We start from the raw sequence: 22,045 nt of genomic DNA on the forward strand, positions 1-22,045 counted from the left end.
TCTCCACAGAATACATTTAAGTTGCATTTATTTCTTATGAAAGGTGTGTGGAATATATGTTATGTACAGTTACAAGTAGGTGAAGGGAAAACAAAATGGTTACAAAATATATTGTTATTGTAGCCGTACCTCTGACCCCACCCCCACATTCGCAACAACACTCGCAGTTCCCATGCTACTTTTCTTCTCTGCACATTGAGCTTGTTTTCAACGTCTTTTTAAGGTTGGTTGCGCTTCTTTCCATATACAGGATCACACAGGCATTGTCGATGTGCTTACTAACCAGTTTTTGATAGGACAGCCACTGAAGCTGCTCGGCATTGGATAACAAACTTGGCAGACGCACGGGATTGGTTAGTACTTTCGACCCGGAGTTTCGACTTACGGAAGTTTTCTCCTAGGAATGCTGATCTTCCTAAGAGTGGCAAAAATGTTGCACGTGTAGAGGAAACATAACCCCGACCAGTCTATGATCGTTTCACGTCGCAGGTATGGCCATTGCCTTCCCCATGACGCCCCTGATACCGGCTCTGAACGGCGCCTTGCATCGTTCCGTGAACTTACTGCTAGGCTGTGCCACGGGCTACCGGCTGTCGCCCACCTACTCTCGCCCACGCTGGGCTGTGCCCTGTAGGCTGCATGCCAGCTCCCCCAAAAACCTGCCCCTGAAACAGTGGACACTGGTCGTCAGTCCCGTCGGCCGCCTGCTGGTGGAGCTACCTTGCCACGTGCGGGTACGCGCGCTGGACCCTGTTACCTACCCAGACGGGGACAGGGTGTTCGTCACGGTCAGCGGGGTGGCCCGGCCTCTGCCGCATGGGCCGGACTTCAAGGACCTCGAGGTTAAGTACAACGAGTCGGCCAAACGGATGAGCATCCTCTCTGAGCACATCGACAGCACGAGCCAGGTGGAGGTGTGTACGCCTGCCAGATTTGGTACGTGAGAAGCGACAGAGCTGTAGCCTTAAGAGCATGTTTAGACATTCAAGCCTTCTCGGAAACCTATAGTGGCCAATGAGGTAGTGTACACGTTTACATGAATATATCTGCCTGTGACGCTTGGATCCCTCGTAGGACACCACTAGTGACACTTGATATGAAGCTAAGGAAATTGGGGTATCTACCTCAATTTATCTTTGCATAAAGTAGTGCTTTGCTCATAATGACAATAACAAGGCTACAAGTAACAGAATGCAGTGAAAACCTATGGCTTGGTAAACTACGCCCAATCAGATACGAACGAGCGAACACCTCTGGGATTATCCCATGTCAGATCTCACTGTTTAGTATTTGTGGCTTGATATTTTTATGTGTAAAATGTAGTGATCTATACTTGCTCCTTAGTATGAGTAAGCACTTCCAGTTTTGCGTTTTCCATGCATTTTAATTCTTAGGATAATTGCATCTCCTTTTAGAGAATACTGTAAGTACAAAAATGCAAAGTGTAAAAAAACAAAAAAAAACTTCATTATTTACTTAAACCCAATCTGGAATTTCTCATGTTTTTAGTTTTTGTATGGGCTTGTTTCTGCCTACGTTTGCATGTCTTTATTTCTCGTAACACTGCAAACATGACAGTTGTGGTGCTAATGTAGTATAGTTACGCTTTCAAAAACAAATTACTCTACATACATTTTCCATTGCTTTATTAACATTTTTAATACTGTTAGTAAGGAAACTGTGCTTTGCTGCAAGGACACTTCACCTACTCTAGAAGCCATATATGCAAATATGTATCTTTATTTGCTAACGATGATTTGTGAGTGTTTATTTGACACTATTCTCTGTAGCTTGATCTTTGAGGCTTTCCCCTTACATATACTCTCACAAGAGTGAAATGATGAGGCTTTGTCTATACTTGAGAATGACAATAAGCATTGGTAAAGCCAATAGGTCTCACACCATTGAAACTTACTGGCTTAACCATTTTTTCTGCCATGCTTCGCAGCATCCCTGATGCTATGCAGCATGTTAAAAGTATTTAAAAAAAATTCCAGAAAAGTACTTAAAAAGGAAAAAGTATTGCTTGAAGAGTGAGTATTACGACAAGAATAATGCGTCCATGCTCCAGAGGAGGGCAAAAACAAAAAGGGGAACAAAAGCCAACAGAAGCTGATGAGCAAGAAGCAAGCAAATGAGAGTAACAATGAAGCAAACAAGTGGTAAGCAATGGGCGGGCTGTAAGGTAACACTACATCTCGCAACAAGCAGTGCATGTGCTGTCTAGTAGACCAGACCTAAAGAACAGAGTGTCTTGTTGCAGTCTGAGAAATTAAAGAAGATCGGAGGAAACGCTGCAAATTCGAATTGCTATCTTAGGCCTGACATAGCACAGCAGATCTTTATTCCAAGGGTGGTTTACTAGCTCCCACCATCATCCTAAACAATGATGTGTGATTAGCAAACAGTGCTGACAAATTGGTTTCCATCTTCGCAATACGGCCACCCTCCTAATGAACCTTTGCACACTGAAGAATAGCTTTGACAATAACAACCCCTGTCCTGGCTCTGTCAACTCTGGAGAATTCACTGATCATTTTCAACACCCAGTCCTGGAGTAACTTGGTGTTAACAAGACAGCTGTGTTTAGGGACTGGAGAGATTTCAATAATTTAGCTATTTAATAATTTGTGTTGCAACAACTGGGGCAGAATGAAGAGTACGACATATGAGAAACTGCAACTTTTGAACTAACAACGTTATTTCAGAAGGAGAAAGGGGCAGGCATTTTGGAGTAAATGTCTACTTGTATGTGTACAGTTACTACTTATTAGATCTTCCAAAGTTGGCAGGTATGGGAACAGAAGCACAGTGAGATTGAGGATTTATAAAGTTCGGCTAATCACCCAATAGGGTATCCAGTCGCTTGCAGGCCCCGGAGGCTTATTTGAACAGCCAGGTCTTGAGGGCCATTCGTAATTCCGAGAGTAAAGTGATGATACGGAGGAAAATGGGGAGGCTGTTCCAGATCTTTGCTGCTATATGGGAGAAGGAGTGTACTCTACTAATGCTTCAGTAGATGCAGGGAGTATGGGCGAGTGAAAGGGAGGCGGCGTGTAGTCTTCTCGATGGTTGGTGGAAGTTCAGGAGGTGGTTAATATAGGCGGGTCCTTGGTTGTGTAGAGTCTTGTGTGCGTGGGTGTTCTGCTTTGGTTTTTCCTCCAGATAGAACCCGCTCCACAGAGCCCTTCTGACCCAAACCAGAACGTTACCCCCTCCCTAGGGCCTTTTTACACCTAAATAACCACATATATATGTACCACCTAAGGACAGGGAATTCCTATTATATATTTATACCAAGGTTTCACAGCCTTACGATCACAACAACACACACGATCTCGCGACCTCAGTCAGGTCCAGAATCTCCTACCCATCCGGTAGCAACACACAAAGTCTCGCGACCTTAGTCAGGTCCAGAATCTCCTACCCATTCGGCAGCGACACACACGATCTCGCGACCTCAGTCAGGTCCAGAATCTCCTACCCATCCGGTAGCAACACACAAAGTCTCGCGACCTTAGTCAGGTCCAGAATCTCCTACCCATTCGGCAGCGACACACACGATCTCGCGACCTCAGTCAGGTCCAGAATCTCCTACCCATCCGGTAGCAACACACAAAGTCTCGCGACCTTAGTCAGGTCCAGAATCTCCTACCCATTCGGCAGCGACACACACGATCTCGCGACCTCAGTCAGGTCCAGAATCTCCTACCCATCCGGTAGCAACACACAAAGTCTCGCGACCTTAGTCAGGTCCAGAATCTCCTACCCATCCGGTAGCAACACACAAAGTCTCGCGACCTTAGTCAGGTCCAGAATCTCCTACCCATTCGGCAGCGACACACACGATCTCGCGACCTCAGTCAGGTCCAGAATCTCCTACCTACACGGCAGCCTTAGCACGAGCTCATCCTATTATTACCGCTCTACACGACAGGGGAATTGGGATTACTATATATCAGATCACACAAAGACTATTAGTTGAGCACAACCTGTTCTCTTAGTTCGAGGGGCTTGTTTTCCCCCTCATCCAGTTACCACTTACCTGACCAGGATTAACCTCTGTTCATTTTAAGGCAACTCTGACTAAAGAATAGGCTATCCTCCTATACAAAAGTACACAACACATGCTAACGTACAACAAGCTAAATACTTTATTTAAATGCCACATGCACATTCGCAGAATACATTATATATATAGACAACCTGCAAGGAAAGTGAAAGGTTAAGTTGTATACTCTAATAGTAAAGGGTTAACGTCACCTGATTATATTCAGCCTGTACTCAAAGGTCATCTAGGTTCCCTTCCCATCTGCGCCTCGGCTTCGCCTGGAAGTCACACCTCTGTAGTCACAGATCTACTCCCTTCTCTTTTCCTCCTAGTCACTGGAACCTCCTCCTCATCAGCTGCTCTCTCCTCTTTAGATTCAGGTTCGTCATCTGTCTTCCCTGGAATAAGTAGTAGCTTTACTGCTAACGGCCAGATGCCGCCTATGGTCTAGAAGCAAGTGCCAGTGTCTGCCTCAGACTTTCACTAATATAGATGTGCATTCTCTCATGGAAATTTCCAGCTCGAAACCTGCCGCCCACCAAATTCCTGTACCTCCCCGTGCCAAGGACACGTTCCCAGCCGGCCGGCCTGTTGTAGTGTCTTCGGCATGAAGGAGAATACAATCCTTCGATAAGGGCCGGCCTGAACCGGTTCTCTCCAAGCGAATAACACCTCCTAACTAAAACACTACCTATGACCTAGAAACTTCCCAAGCTGCCAGAGCAGGAGGAAAGATGGAGTCTCTCCCGTTTAAGGCCTACCAGGCCTGAATGCAGCACAGCTCCATTAGATACCCTTACTACAGAACATATTACCCCTAATGCTAACGAATCTATCCCCTAGGATATGTATGCAAACCCTGATCTATGGGGAAGAACACAGGATCATGTTGAAGTGCCTAATAAATAGGCTCTATACACTACTCTAACCCTTAGACTTGAATGGAAAGAGACTGAAGTCACATTAGGCCTCCCTTAACACGGGAAGGCCGGGAAAATCGGGCAGTACATTCCACCCTTGACTTCAGTCTATTATACATTCAATAAACATGACTAACATCGGTGGAGGAACAATATCTCTCCCGTTTAAGGCCTACCAGGCCTGAATTCAACACAGCTCTATGAAATACCCTCACTATAGGGCAAGTTATTCTCAAGGCTAACGAATCTATTCCCTAGGCTATGTGTGTAGGCCCTGAGCTATGGGTAGGAGCACGGGATTGTGTCACAAGTGTCTAATAGATAGGCCCTATTCACTACCCCAGTCCTTAGACTCGGATGGAAAGAGACTGAAGTCATATGGATTGCTCTGCAACACCGGAAGGCCGGGAAAATCGAGCAGTACATTCCACCCTTGACTTCAGTCTATTATACATTCAATAGAACTAACATCTGTGGAAGAGTAATATGAAACAAAACTAACCGATCTATGTCTAGTACCAGATGTGCAGAATTGGAGCAGTGAAGGGATACACTGAATAAAACAACAGATAGAGATCAAAACAGCAAGAGCAATCAAAATGCCACCTAATGTGTGGCGTGGCATATGCATGTCTGGCAACCAATTAAAGAGCCAGTCAAACCAGCCCTGATCAATGTGTTTCCTAACTTCATTAGTTAGGTCACGCAATTTATCTATATGTGCACGAATGGACTGTGTATGATCAGATAAGTTAAAACAGCAGCGACCTTCAAAGTCTGAGCCGCCATGTCCATGTTTAAGCAGAAGATAATCAATGGCTGCTCTATTTTGCAAGATGGCTCTACGTTCACCCTGGGCGTCTAATAGCAAGTCAGATAAGACTGTAGAAGTATTATTAATAGATTTGACCATCCAGCAGGCCATTTTCTCAATAGATTTGGCATTATAGATTGCCAAAGCAGAAACACCAATAATTCTCATCCACACAACTTACACACACAGAGAAGTTTGAAGCAAGGTAGAGTCAAAAGGCAGAATCACATTAGACCACGTCAACGCCAATGGGTCAAAATCATAATTCACCTAACCCAAATAACATTATACGCTAAATCCCTCAGTATACAACATTGAGCACATGTGTGCACCACCACCCACAAGACCGCACCTCAACATACCATACCTTCTATTCTTGGAAAGACTATTCCACTAAAAGGTAGAACACACTTAAGTCAGTACAGAATGGTGGTGGTTGAGGGTCACCATAGGGTGTCAGACCACAAGTGGCTGATTCACTACATTGCACCCCATGACCCTTGATCATCACCATTCGCATAGTCAAAAACAAAATCTAGAAAATAGCAACTGTATTACATAAGTGAAAAGCAAAATGATCATGAAAGTACTGCATATCGCAGTTGAAAGCAAAAACCATTGAAAACCACATGTCTAAATTAAAAGTCACAAGTACTAAAAAGCACATGTTGAAACAGCAACTCATATTTTGAAGTTGCTACACAAAAATACACAATTCAAAACAAAGCATGACTAAAAAGCAATAAAAACTCATCAAAGGTATGTGATAATCACTTTAGAGCAAATAAAGTCCGCATTCTCCAAACACATGTAGTAGCCACAACTGCAGGTGCAGCTAGAAATAGCTCATAGACATCCGGATACATGTGGAATGGATACAGAAAATAAATCAATCAAGCTGTTGAACGCTCCAAATGCTTCTAATGATTAAACTGGAGACGCCACTGTCAAACTCAGATATAGTAGCAACAGCTACAAGTTATTACTGTTCAGTAACTCAGAAAATATTTACTCTGAGCGCTGCAAAGCGTCTCTATTGATCTCCATCCCTAATAAAAAAAAAAAACAGTCCTTCAGTATGAAAAAACACACCACCTTCATGCAAATAATGGTGGCCGCACGTGAAGGAAACAGTTCTACACTTTGCTGATCCCATTTCGCTTTGAAAGAAGCAGGCCATCATGCTCTCCGGTACACATCAGCAGCTGTATCTTCTTGATAAGGGAGGACCCCGTCCAGTCTGGATAGCCACCGGCATCAGCCGCCACCGTCTCGTATTACTCCAGGCTTGGGGGGGGGGAAGGGAAGGGGAGGGGAGAGGGAGGGCCCCACTCACACGGGAGAAGGGAGTCCCACTCATACGCGGAGAACTGGGCGAATCTGAAAAAGAAACAAGCATCACTTTTCTTGCAAAGAACATTTTTCAAAAGTACAATATTTCAATTTCTGTCTATGTAGGTCCCCTCCAGCTCTGGGGAATCGTGTAATAATACTACTAACGCTTTAGCCTCTAAAGTCTTGATAAAAATCCCTCTGTTTCAATACACAGCAAGAAGGGCTGGGGCAGTCTCCTTCTCTCACTTCGCTCACTGCACCCCTCACAGGTGCTGCCCCCCTTCACAAATCTCCGCGGACACTAAATGGCCTCTTGCCAAATATAACAAGCAGAGGCTCCTCCGGCTGTCTGCAGCTCACACCTTATCTCCTTCAAGGTCGGAGAGAACCGCACGCCTGCCAACTTTCTCGGACTGTCTGCAACTCGCCTCATGGGGGGGGGGAACCTGCGCCTGTGCAAACCTCCCAGACAGTTATGTCCAGGAAGCAGTCCCTACCTATGGAGGAGAGGAGCTGAGATGAGATGACCCCTCCCGTAGGAATTCCTTCTCGGACTTCACAGAAAGCCTGAGCCCTGCCTAGCGTTGCTGGATGATCTCATTGCAAGACTCCCAAACAGCAATCTGAAAGACGCTGTGAAATGACCCACTTCCAGAACAACTCTTTACAGGTCTGAGAGGAAAAATAGCTGTAACCACTCCTTACCTCCAGCAAGACTGCACATGTCTTAATCTGAAAATGCTCTCCCATAGGCAAATCACATTGCCTCTAACCCTGTTTTGTTCAGTATTTGTTGGGGCGCAAAAGCACAATATGTGTCCAGCATCTGAAATTAAAAGCGACCCATTAATTCCCTGCACTTTCCTGCAACTAAAAAGGGCACAGTGCTCTAGAAGTATCTCACGAAATAAACGTTCATGTTAATGAAGTGGCCACATATTGTACTTATTGTACACAATCAGCTGTACACATCCAAAATCACATTGTTGCAATTCTCTTTTAAAGCAAAATATATCATACACTGTCATGTCTCTCTCCAAAATGCCATCAATCACCTATTGAATAACACCCTTCCTCACAACTACGGAGACTAGAATTTCAAGGGAGTCCCACGTTTCAGAGCCATGCTCTGAGATCTTACTTGCACTTTACAACTGAAAACAGTAGATATGCATTCCTTAACTAAAACTTGAAAGGGATCCAGCCCTCTCTGCCTCACGTAGCAAGCTATTTATAAGCACTCTTCACAAGACACGCTGAAATATACACATACCAATTCTAAATCAGCACAATGAGCTCACTTCACGAGCCAGCACATCATACTGTCTGCCCCCAATCAAATGAATCAAGTGATGTTCAAAAGTCTGTCTCCAATTACACAGCCCACTCCCGGGCTAGGGCTTCACAAGGCATTGAATCCCAGCCGGGAATATCAACAGGCAACTTAAAAGTATATTTACATTGTTTAGAACAGATCATGAAAAAGAGAGAAGTAGAGAAAGAAAAGAAAGAAGAAGAAATGCTAGACACACCAGTATATTACAAAGAACATACAAACAAAGTCACGCACACGCTGGCAGCAAACACGGGACAACACAACGCACACAGAATACGTAAACGGTTCACGACGCCAAATGTTCTGCTTTGGTTTTTCCTCCAGATAGAACCCGCTCCACAGAGCCCTTCTGACCCAAACCAGAACGTTACCCCCTCCCTAGGGCCTTTTTACACCTAAATAACCACATATATATGTACCACCTAAGGACAGGGAATTCCTATTATATATTTATACCAAGGTTTCACAGCCTTACGATCACAACAACACATACGATCTCGCGACCTCAGTCAGGTCCAGAATCTCCTACCCATCCGGTAGCAACACACAAAGTCTCGCGACCTTAGTCAGGTCCAGAATCTCCTACCCATTCGGCAGCGACACACACGATCTCGCGACCTCAGTCAGGTCCAGAATCTCCTACCCATCCGGTAGCAACACACAAAGTCTCGCGACCTTAGTCAGGTCCAGAATCTCCTACCCATTCGGCAGCGACACACACGATCTCGCGACCTCAGTCAGGTCCAGAATCTCCTACCCATCCGGTAGCAACACACAAAGTCTCGCGACCTTAGTCAGGTCCAGAATCTCCTACCCATTCGGCAGCGACACACACGATCTCGCGACCTCAGTCAGGTCCAGAATCTCCTACCCATCCGGTAGCAACACACAAAGTCTCGCGACCTTAGTCAGGTCCAGAATCTCCTACCCATCCGGTAGCAACACACAAAGTCTCGCGACCTTAGTCAGGTCCAGAATCTCCTACCCATTCGGCAGCGACACACACGATCTCGCGACCTCAGTCAGGTCCAGAATCTCCTACCTACACGGCAGCCTTAGCACGAGCTCATCCTATTATTGCCGCTCTACACGACAGGGGAATTGGGATTACTATATATCAGATCACACAAAGACTATTAGTTGAGCACAACCTGTTCTCTTAGTTCGAGGGGCTTGTTTTCCCCCTCATCCAGTTACCACTTACCTGACCAGGATTAACCTCTGTTCATTTTAAGGCAACTCTGACTAAAGAATAGGCTATCCTCCTATACAAAAGTACACAACACATGCTAACGTACAACAAGCTAAATACTTTATTTAAATGCCACATGCACATTCGCAGAATACATTATATATATAGACAACCTGCAAGGAAAGTGAAAGGTTAAGTTGTATACTCTAATAGTAAAGGGTTAACGTCACCTGATTATATTCAGCCTGTACTCAAAGGTCATCTAGGTTCCCTTCCCATCTGCGCCTCGGCTTCGCCTGGAAGTCACACCTCTGTAGTCACAGATCTACTCCCTTCTCTTTTCCTCCTAGTCACTGGAACCTCCTCCTCATCAGCTGCTCTCTCCTCTTTAGATTCAGGTTCGTCATCTGTCTTCCCTGGAATAAGTAGTAGCTTTACTGCTAACGGCCAGATGCCGCCTATGGTCTAGAAGCAAGTGCCAGTGTCTGCCTCAGACTTTCACTAATATAGATGTGCATTCTCTCATGGAAATTTCCAGCTCGAAACCTGCCGCCCACCAAATTCCTGTACCTCCCCGTGCCAAGGACACGTTCCCAGCCGGCCGGCCTGTTGTAGTGTCTTCGGCATGAAGGAGAATACAATCCTTCGATAAGGGCCGGCCTGAACCGGTTCTCTCCAAGCGAATAACACCTCCTAACTAAAACACTACCTATGACCTAGAAACTTCCCAAGCTGCCAGAGCAGGAGGAAAGATGGAGTCTCTCCCGTTTAAGGCCTACCAGGCCTGAATGCAGCACAGCTCCATTAGATACCCTTACTACAGAACATATTACCCCTAATGCTAACGAATCTATCCCCTAGGATATGTATGCAAACCCTGATCTATGGGGAAGAACACAGGATCATGTTGAAGTGCCTAATAAATAGGCTCTATACACTACTCTAACCCTTAGACTTGAATGGAAAGAGACTGAAGTCACATTAGGCCTCCCTTAACACGGGAAGGCCGGGAAAATCGGGCAGTACAGTGGGTCAGCAGCTTGAATTGGCATCTATTCTATACAGGGAGCCAGTGGAGTTTTCTTAGGTAGGTTGTGATGTGAGTTCATCGGGGAAGGTTTAAGGATGATTCAGTCTGCGGCGGTCTGCATGATCTGAAGTCTCTGTAGAAGGTGTGCGGCAATTCCCACATAGAGGGCATTGCAGTAGTCCAGTCGGCTGGTGATGAGGGCTTGTGTCACTTTGCGTTTCGTGTGTAGGGGTAGTCACTAGAAGCTCTTATGTAGCATGCTCAGAGAGAGGAAGCAGATGGAGGAGATGGCGTGAAACTGATTTCATGGTGAGCTTGTTGTCAGTGATGATTCAGAGGTTTCTGGTGTGGTTGGAGGGAGTGGGTGCAGGTCATAGGTCGGATGGCCACCAGGAGTTGTTCAATTTGTTGCTGCTGTTGCCAAATATCTTTACTTCTGTCTAGTCTGTGTTCAGCTGCAGGCAGTTGTTCTTCATCAAATTGCTGATGTTTGTCATGCAATCTGTTCAAGCCAGGATTAGAATTTTAAGTATCTTTTGTCATCACAGTGGAACTACCCAGCTTCCACTTGGGTCCAGCATAGAAGAGACACCTCCATCTCCCACCCTAGGAGCTTAATGCACATTTCATCGGATTGCCAACTACCCCTAACCCCTTTCCTTGCTGTACAGTGCTTTGTTGTCCTATTCCATACATAGGAGCCTCCATACTTCACAGCCACTACTTTTGACACTTGACTATGCCCAATTATAAAGAATGAGAGCAGAGGTCAAATCTTGACTGATTTCTTTTTTTTTTTAACCATTGCACCTTTTTTCTAATCTGAGCTTCAGCACTTGATTGATTAATCATTCGATTTATGGCAAAACAGCATGTCTCTATTACACCTTACAGTATGAACTTGTTTTACAAATCATACAGTGTCATTACTGACCAAGTTAGATGAGCTTGTCATGACTTTTTTATTGTATCAACAAGGCCAAACGAGCCACATTTTATTATATTCAAGAGACACACAAATGATGGACGGAATGCAGAACAAATCAAACATTCCCCCGAGATTCACGAGATCTGGGTTAAATCCATCGTTATTTTCCTCATCCTGTCACCCCAGTTTAGACCCAACCATATGCAAATCAGTCTTTACCCTGTTCCTCTTGGAAACAGTCCAGCCCAAAATGCCAAGCCAGGTCATCCCTGGGCCAGAAACAAGCATCCTTGTTCTGGTTTTGGTGTATCACCCCTCATCAGCCAGGCTTGCTTGAATCCAGTGGCACAGTGAGTTTAGGACCCGCATCTGTGCATACCTGGTGCACTTGGGGTGAGAAAGCAGAAGACACACAAATGATGGATGAAATGAGGAACAAATCAATCATTCACCCCCCAGTCAAGAGATCTGGCTTAAAGCCATCATTATTGTGCTCAGCATGCCACCCCAGTTTAGACCCAGCCGTATGCAAATCAGTCTTGACCCCTCACCTCATGGGAACAGTCTAGCCCAAACTGCCAAGTTAGGTCCTCCCTGGACCAGAATCAAGCATCCAGGGACCGGTTTTGGAGTATCACCCCCACATCAGCCAGGTTAGCTTGAATCCAGTGGCACAGTGAGCCCGGGACCCACGTCTGGGCATACCCGGGACCCACGTCTGGGCATACCCGGCACACTTAAGGCGCTATGGTAGTGATGATAGGCAATGTTTCCCATATGACTCGATTACTGACCACCACACCTCTGTATTAGAAACGTGGAACTTTGTACACTACTGAATCATTTTCAATTAGAAACCCGTGCACGATGTGGCTATTTTTTGGGCAGTGGCGGTATGCATTTTATCATTGGAAATTGTTGTCCTATACTTGTATATAGTGTCTTTTGAGTCCAGTTACTGGAGGAGTGTTAGTGTGACCCAGATAAACAAGCGAATTTGTCTGCTCTTCTCCAGCTGTGTTTTTTTTTTTTAAGATGCCAGACTTGATTGCCAAAGGCGCTCAATGACTGGTGCTATCTTTGTATGACCATATTGGATGTTGGGTAGGACTGGGACAGAAAATTGCCACAGGCACCAATATAAAACTGCCCCCATTTAGTAAACCAGAGAGTTAAAAAAGTGTCCTCTTTTGCAAAACAGGGCAGTTTTGAACTTGTAAAGACATGTTTTATAGGTGTTTTTCAAGAAATGGGTGACTGCACGCATTTGTGTTTGCTACAAGTTAAGTTTGAGGTAATACGCGGGAAATCAACAGTAAAAGCTGGCCCACCTGAAGATAAAACAGGCTCACAAACTAAAAAAACAAATATTTGCAATGCCATAGGTCTAGCATTTGTGAGAGTTTGAGCTATTGGCATAGTAAATGACGATGCCTTTTATTTATCTGTTTTGATAGTTAACACACAAATAAAAGGCATTGTCATTTACAATGCCAATAGCTCAAACTCTTGTAAATGCGAGAACTATTTCATGTGAAAGAAGCGGCCGCCATTGTCCCGGGCTGCTTGGAAAGTGATAGCGCGCATGGCACACTGAATGTTGCAGGAAAGTATGTCGTGCCTGCTGTAGGAGAAACTCATTAAAGAAAATAGTGCTTACAGACTAAATAAGACATACCATCTAACAACAGAAGTAAAAGGGCCAATCCTCCTGAGAGGTTACAAATAAAGACAAGGCTGTACTATGAGGGACTAACAAGCCTAATAAGGAATCGGAAGCCAGCATTTACAAAGGACAATGACTCAAGCCAATGAAAAATGTGGGCGGAGCTTCAAGTCCATACTCAAATACAGCATGCCGCGCATGCACTGCCCAAGCTCGTCCTAAAAAACCTGCCCGCATACTGGCTTATGAGACCAGCCACTCGGTAGCTGCCTGCCTGTTGTCCTAAAGAGGCCGGTCTGTGGTGTGTTGCCACATTCCTCCTTTATCTAGAGCATGCGTTTCACTGGGACAGTCAATGACTTTGTCAGCAGGAGCTGTAGATTTTGGGGTGTTGACACCTTCGCATAAGTGAGCTCCAAATCGTCTCACATCTGCAGGTGGGAGAGTGTGGCTCTCCCCAACATGACTCAATTCAGCGTCTTCTTTTTCGCAGGAATGCGCTGTTTTAGTGCGGGGTCAGCTAAACTGGAGTAGCGCAGCAGGTGCAGTAGCACCAGGGCCTAGCGGCGTGAGGGGCATGGTGATCCTATAGTTATAGCTGTCTATTACTACCCTGTAAGGGCACAAGAGGGTCACATTCCTACAGCCATTAAGGCGCTAGAATGCAGTAAATGGTTTATTCAGACACACTGTGGGCCCACTCAGTCCTGAACACTACAAACGGCAAAGGATTTAGCTGTACACTACAGATCAGCAGAGGGGTAAGCATATTGCAAGTGCTCACAGTGTGTACAGTGATGTGCATCTGAGACCAGGGTGTGCTGTGCGCTGGAACTCGGCAGAGGTTTGCCCAGATATACTGGCTGTGCCCACAGCATAAACCGTGCTGGTACACAACAAAGCAACAGAGGGTTCAGGTAGATATACTACATGCACTCACAATGCACACACTGCTGTACACTAGAGAACAGCAGAGATTTTAGCCGGGCATATTGAGTGTGTTTATAGTGTACAAAGTGCGTACAGCAGAGCCTCGTATAAAGAGTGTGCTCACAGCGTACTCCAGTGCTGTATGCTAGAGAGCAGCATCGGGTCTAACATGATATTACACCGCCACAGAGTGTACGCTGCTGTACAGTAGAACTCACCCGAGTGTTAATTCCATACATAGTGGGCTGACAGTGCTACAGTGAAGTACATTATTGATGCATATTGCTCCAATTTAAGGAGCGGAAGAGAGTAAATATCTCTTCAGCTCCTTAATGTGGAGCAGTATGCATCAATGATTTGCTCACAGCGATACAGTAGAGTACAAGACACAGGGAGGTTAAGGATTTAGATTTCAGCCGAATGTAAGGAAAGACCTAAAATCTGGTATTCTTTAATGTCTCCGAAGGTCTAGGTGTTTTTTTTAGGTGAATGCCACTTGAAAAGTTCAGTTTTCGTGAGTTGATTGAATTATTCTTACACAGACGTATATATTTACTGTATAGCAGAGAGCAGCGAAACATTTATCCAGGCATGCCATGGTTATTCACTGTGCTGTACCCCAGAGCATCACAAAAGGCAAGATGAAAAGTTAAGAAGAGGGTCAGCAGAAAGCAATTTGAGGCAAAACCCGGTCAAAAAACGTAAAGTGGAGGAAGCAGTGGAGAAAGCCATGAGCGAGACAGTTAAGAAAACACTAGCGTGGTGTGGAGAGAGACAGCTGCAAAACACATGCACTCTCATGGAGTGCTTAACTACAAAGAAATAAGTAGTGCCTGAAAAATCTACCAGTGTAAGGAGACAGTAATGCGTTCATGCTCCAGGGGATGGAAACGCAAGAGCATGAACGAAAGTTAATGATAAATCTTGCAACAGACTGAGCATGGGCAACTGAGGAACTGGCTCCACTGCAGAAAAAAAGTTGCGTCTGACAGACTTATTGTTAGTAGCAAGTTGATAAGTAGGTACAATTGCCACCAATCCGTAAAACATGAAAAGAATATGTGACAAAATCTCTACTCTGTCTGGGAAAGACAATTATGAGTTAGTGTGTCATGAGATGAGGAACATTTTTTTTTAGGCCTGGAAAGCAGTGAGATCCGTATCAGTGCTTTGGAAATTGGTCTATCAATCTGTCAAAAAAAACTTATATTGATTACTATCAATTAAAACAATTTGTAATATGCGGCTTCCATCGTGAACAGCTGAATCAAAATCTGGTTAGTCACTGCTGTGACACAACAGTAGGTAACAAAAGTGGTTACTCGCTGTGACATCGTCAGGGGAAGCTCTGCCTTTCCCTTTGTTCTACTGCCTCTTCTGGGTGTCAAGCAACCCAAGAGATGTGGTAGAATGGCAGTTGGCATTTTCACCCACCTTCTTCCACCTCTTCCGGGTAACCACACAACCGAGAAAGGCAGACAGGGTGGGCAGCGCTATGGCATTCATATTCTCCCATGTCAGCATGGGTCTCGGCTGACCAGAGCTGCTGGTTAGCACAGAGCGGTCTGTATTGGACAGATGGGGGATGGGGAGGTACAGAGGTTGGTGGCAAAGGTTAGCTATTTATTTTTTTATTGAAGTGTGGGTGGGTTATTTTTCATGTCTGTGGGGGTGGATGGCAGGAGGTCAGGTCTATTTTTTTCAATATGCCCAGTGAGTTTAAGGGGTTATGTATAAGTTGTCGGTGGTGAGTGGCAGGAGGCCATGTATTCATTTTAAAAGTTTGGGCAGTGGTGGGTTTAGGTGGGCAGGAGGCCAGTTTTTTAAAATTATTATTTGCCGTGCAGGCTATGTTATTTATGGATCACCTTAATTCCCCCTTCCCTGCTTGTATGTTTGAAGGAGGGGTCATAAAATTATAAATGGTTCGACAGGGAATAATTGGGATATTTTTCACATTGGGGTTCTAAGTGGCATCATAGAAACTCAAGCTTCACTCTTTGTCTGTCTGATGTTCCTCAGAACCTCTATGACCACTTTTGAGTGCTTAGACTCGGACTCCCTTGGTGTGTTTCAGCTATCGATGGTAGTCAACTGATTGTGGCTACCAAGTGACCGTTACCGTTTTCAGAGCAAGAACAAGCAAGCGTACTTGTCCAAACCGCAATTGGGTTTGAGAGAGCTCTCCGGTATTCCGAAGCAGTTAACACTCGGAACTAGAGAGGTACAAATAGTTCGGATTTGACCTCATAAAAAATTTCATGGTGGGAAGCAACCACTAAGAGTCATAAAGCACTCTTCCAAACCCCCGGTCCTGACTAAAGCCTCTAGAGGATCCAAGAGGCTGAAACATGTTGACCAACACTAGTGCGTCAGACCAGCAACTTGGTCTAGACACGCACGACTGCGTTTTTAACTTCCCGCGTCATTTTCCCCTTTTAATAAAACCCACATCCGCAGTGACACGAGGAATTTTATTTCACCTTTTTTTTCACTTTATCAGAGTGCAGAACACACTCTCTTTTCATCTCTGACCACTACTGACACACCAGTTGGTCTTCCTCCTGGCGGAGGTCAGCATATTGACTAAGAAAAGACCCAATGATAATGCTGCTACAGTACACTCTGGCGGAGAACCAAGATATACCGCCCTTTCGCCTGTGTACGTATATGAGGGTTTTTTAAGATAGTCTTCACACGATTTAAGATCCTTTCTAGGTCCATTCTCCCCCAATTTAGATTTTTTGTTACCAAGTGGTCAAGACAGGCTTCTGAGGGCTACATGCCCACAGGAAAAATGGTTTGGCAACTGTTTCCCCCTGTCGGTCTTTGTCGCTGACCTGTCGAGCAGAACAAAATATCAACCCCTCTTGTGTGTCCACCGTTTGCCCTTCAAAGGCGGCTTCCCCTTTTGAAGATCGCCATTTGGGCTCACACCCTGTTTTGCCTTCATGCCAGGGAAAGGCACCACCTCTTCCAATGGCAGGCCCGTTGTGTTCCAGCCTGAGAGTCGTTCACATCACACCCTTGCTCTCTCCCCCCCCCCCCTTGCCCCTCCCATGAGGGCAGAAGGCTGTTTCGGTGACGGCAACTGTAAACAGTCACTGGAAAACTTGGAGAACAGAGTGGCAACTTTCTAAAGTTGCCATTTACTTAAAAGTTACATTAAACTCGACTTGTGCATCAAATCTGGTTTAACGGAATGATTCTTTTGATACCTTGAGTGCAAACTTTAGTAGTCCCATTTAAGAAGTTATCACAGCTGAGTTGTCTGCTTGTAACCCTGTACTCGTCAATGGGGTTACAAATCTTTCTACAGCCAAAACAACAATTTGGGGTTTTTAACTGGTAGAACCTATATAAACGAGTCATAATTTTTAATATTCAGTCCTCTGCCTTAGGACTTGATCGGCCTACCTTAAGGGTGACATATATATATATATATATATATATTAAAAAGGAAGGTCTGGACTTTGTCATAGTTTAAATGGCAAAGTCGAGTTAGCAGTTCGAAAACTGCTCTGCCAGCCAGCAATAGCAGACTGGGAATTTTACTTTGCTTTGTCACACTCGTGGTGCGTAATCAAAGCTGCAGTCCATGAGGGACACTTTAATTTAAAGGCCCTAGGCACCCTGGTACCACATTCTAGGGACTTTTAAGCAATTAACTTACTTACTGGTGAGCCAATTAGTCATATACTTATTAAGCGTCGGAGCACTGACACTGAGGCCTGTTTGGCAGGGCTCGGTGCACTCTGTGACTCAAAAAACAAGCAGCATCAGTCCAAAACCTTGGGGGTGATTATGCAAAAAGAGACATTTTCTTACAGTTTAATTTGCAGAGATTTCCAAACTCTGTGTTTTGTGCTTTACTAATGCATTCACATTTCCTTGCATCATAAAACTGTTCATAAACTGAAGTTGGGGACATGGCTAGCTATATAGAAGTAAGCTGCTCATCCCAGTCATTACTTCTTTAGAATCCCATCCCATATCAATCTAGTGCACCAAGGATCTTAAGAGCTAAAATTTAACTCTGGGAATCACCAGTTATAAAAATTCTTCCAATGTCTTGCATAGCTGGCAAGGATAGCAGAGCATCCAGAGCACTGAATCGACAGAGCAACCTCAATTCAGACATCCTGCCTCTGCAACCCGAGATGTTGGAGAGCCAAACCGTGTTGCAATCCCAACTGTTTGAGAGCCAAACCACGGTAAGTGGAACCCTGAGAGGAGCAGAAGAGCAATGCCAGTGAGAGCCACTGCTAGGAATTGACGCAGTAAAATAATGGAGCACTTGCATAGGACTATACATTTTATCTGACACTGTTTCCTTTGCAGTCTTAGCTCTGCTGCTTTGAAAGTTTGTCCTAAACATTGCTAATTTCTGCCCGAACCGCCATGCCATGGCTTTCTGCCAGAGCTAGGGCGCTGAAGCGTAGGTGTACATGTCTCATCTGCAAATCTAGATGGATTGTGTCGCACTCTGCCTAGGCATTTAGAAGGACATGGGGAATCAACTCCTTGCCTATTTAGGACTGCACTGCACTAATCAGCACATCAGTGTGATACTATGAAGCACATTGAAACTTTTTAATGTCCTAGTCTTAGTGAAACTTGTCTTAGAAGTCCATCATTCCACAAATATATTTTCTCATTTACTGCTATCACCATGCACATTATGTACAGACTATCACATTGAGGTTCAGGGCTCTCTACGTCCTCCAACCATTCTTTACATAGGAGGTGATACCACTGTAATTCTGTAAATGAAAATCTGGTCTCTGACTTGACTGGTACATTTCTCTTTTGAAGTTACAGGGGCTGTCTGAGACGTGCATGCATGTCAGTAGCCAATGTCTCTAAGTGGAGCATGTTCATTAGAGGTATTGTTAGCGCTCAGATCCTACTTTAATTTTCAGCTCACTCTTCTTGTAGATTTAAGAGAGTGCTGTGAAGGAGGTAAGTTACCTCTGTTTTGGGGCAAAATATTTAGTGAAATATCTGGCAAATATACTGGGCTGATTATTAGGTGCAGGGTATAATGTGCTCCTAATCAGCAGATTTAATTACTTTTCCTCTTCGATTTGGTGTTTTAATGGTGTTGGAGTGAAATGGGGAAACATCACAGAAAGTCCAGACTAAGGGAATCCGCTTCCTATAGTGATGCATCAATATCCCCTCTTAAAAAGAGATCTATATCCCTTTCTAAAAAGAGATGTGGGAAATCCTGACAGCCTGATTATGGAGACTTGTGTGAGGAAAGAGTCAAGAAAAGTTTAGTCAACACTTTGGTGTGGGATGCAAGATATTCCCAAAAAAGCCAAACAAGACAAGAAGAGAGGCTGCTTCATCCAGAAGTGAGAGGGGTACGAGGAGGAAGAAACTATTTCCACAGCTGAGTTAATAGGGAAATATATTGACCGAGAGATGCTCACTGAAATATTTCCTGAGTTCGATTGACTGTGAGGTTTCCATCACCTCACTTAACCTCAATCTCTGTGGAGCAGGTACTAAGACAATTTGTTAATTCTCAAACTCCTGGCTTACCTATTCACCAGCATGTACCAGATGTTATTCTAAGGAAATGGAAGGACCAGGACAGGACCATTGTGTGCCAATTCATGCCCAAACTCTATTTCTGAACCTTGTTTCCCTTCAGGGTATCCCCAGATTTTTGCCTGCCTCTGCTTTCCTTTGCTGAACTCATTTGTGTTGGCTTTTAGAACTCTGTACATATTTTGGCCTGTAAATCAGTGGTCATGTGCTTGTGCGCTCCCTTTGACAAATATGGTAAAATCAGCCTATTGCTGATTGGTGCATTTAATTTACTTGTAAGTCCCTATTGTATGGTACTACATGAACTCTGGGCCTGTAAATGGAATGCTACTAGTGGGCATCAACACTCATTGTGCCATCCATTAAAGTAGCTTTTTAAAGCATGTTTCAGGTCCGCCACTGCAGCCTGTAGTGCATTTTAAACTCCAAACTCAAATGCCAAAATAAACCTTTTGTCAGGGCTAAACCTTCCTTTTTAATAAATGGAAGTCATCCTCGAGGTAGGCTCTAATCACCCATAGGGCAGGTGCATATTAAAATGTAAGGTATATGTGTTTTAGTTTTCAGTGTCCTGACAGTGAAAAACGTTTCACTGCTGCAAGGCCAGACTCTCAATTAGACTAACACTGGGTTACCTTAGTATGTTTAATAAGGGCGTACTGCAGATTGGAGCAGATAGAGGTATCCTGTTGACACTCCATTGAATTGTTATTTAAAGCCCTCTTTAATGGTTAAGCCTTTTTTAAGTTACAGTTTTGAACATGACCCTTTTAAAAAGTTGGCATTTTCTTGCCAAAACCAACTGGGCCCTTCTTCCAGTGCCCTAGGTCACATGACTGAATGGCTCTGCTGTTGATGGTTGTGTATTGTTTCCAGACAGTAGGACAAAGGGAGCTTAGGTGTGAGGGGAGATGTTCTTCCTGACAGAATGGTTGGGGAAGAGCTCTACCCTGCCTAGATTAAATTTCAAAAGCTCTGCCTGTAGCACAAGGAAAATAACTTGACAACAGACCTGCTCTGCCTTTTGTCTCTCTCAACAGTTTAGAGCTAGAACCAGGAGAAGGTGAAACATGTCCAGAACCAGTTTGGGGGTAGGTTAGGGAAACCCCTTACTCCGTTGCTGGCACCATGCATAAATGTAACATCTTGAGAATTTCTCATCCGAACACTCCTGGACCTGTGGAAGATTCAGGAGAAGGTCTGTCCTGCTGCTTGAAGGACTACCTTGCTGTCTGAAGAAGGAAAATTGGACCTGCTTGCCTTTATCCCAGGCTACCTAGACTGACTCGAAAGGTCAATTGGGTGACCCCTTGTGTAAGCTACAGGGACACAACATAATTCTGAGGCCTCCTTGCAAATGCCCAGCTCACCAGCACCAACTGGATCTTCCTGAGAACTTCTGTTGACGTCTGCTTGAGTGAGTCCTGATCCTGAAGTCCTGGACTATTGGCTGGCATCAGTGTGAACTCCTCACCAAGAAAGAGGTTACAATCTTAAAGTTTGAGCTACTCACACAACCCCACAGTGACCCCTTCATGCCTAGAATAGACCCAACTTGAAGCTTCAGCAGGACCTGCCCTTCACGCCTGTAGCAGCGCTCCTTGAGGGCGGGCAACATGAGACCTGCGCTTCGTGCGGACTGCAGACATTTCCAACGATCAACCAACTCAAATCTGCAATAATGACCGGCTCCTTGCGATATAGCAACGACCGTCTGCACCACTTGACCTGCTGCCTGTGCCGGCAGACTCCTCCATGCAGCTCCATCTAACAAGAACAGAGCTCTTTGCGCCATACTTGTAAGGTAACTCTTCACTATGACTAACCTGGTCCCTGAATCTTGGAATTTATTTTATTTTTATGATACGGAACTCGTACGGAGGTCCACATAATCATATACTACAGCTGAATCAAAATATACATTTCCTCTGATAAATAATTTTCCTATAAATAATACCTCCTTAAAACATTTTACCATACGTACTATACCACATACAGGAAAAAATAAAACAATATTATAAAACAGCAAAGTGCAGGATGCAAATTACAAAGTACAAGTAGAAACGGAGCATTCCAAGAAATATTACAGCGCACATATTCCCAAATGACGAGGAGTAGCGATATTACTACGTAAAAAATAACATTAACATTTCTAATAGGTAACCAAAAAGTTAAAAACAAGCATTGGCATAACCAATAGTTTTCGCCTTTGGGGCCTTATAAGTGTTTAGCCAGAGCTATTGGCTTTGGCAATGTTTTAAGCAAAGCCCATAAAGGGAACACA

At 44.5% G+C, this 22,045-nt stretch overlaps 1 protein-coding gene across 3 annotated transcripts in view; it reads left to right on the forward strand.

The window, feature by feature from the left end:
- Positions 1 to 356: 356 nt before the first annotated feature.
- The window catches only part of FAM185A (family with sequence similarity 185 member A), a 244,251-nt gene continuing 222,562 nt past the window's right edge, over positions 357 to 22,045 (forward strand). For 2 of the 3 annotated variants that reach the window (XM_085654019.1, XM_085654018.1), the window contains exon 1: positions 363 to 936. In XM_085654019.1, the coding sequence (XP_085510145.1) occupies positions 492 to 936 (445 nt within the window). In that variant the 5' untranslated portion in view covers positions 363 to 491. Of the gene's footprint in view, positions 937 to 22,045 lie in introns of all 3 variants that reach the window. The other variant, XM_085654017.1, reaches the window with a different exon arrangement.

This window comes from Triturus cristatus, chromosome 4_1 (assembly GCF_964204655.1).
Source record: "Triturus cristatus chromosome 4_1, aTriCri1.1, whole genome shotgun sequence".
NCBI classification, from domain to species: Eukaryota; Metazoa; Chordata; class Amphibia; order Caudata; family Salamandridae; genus Triturus; species Triturus cristatus.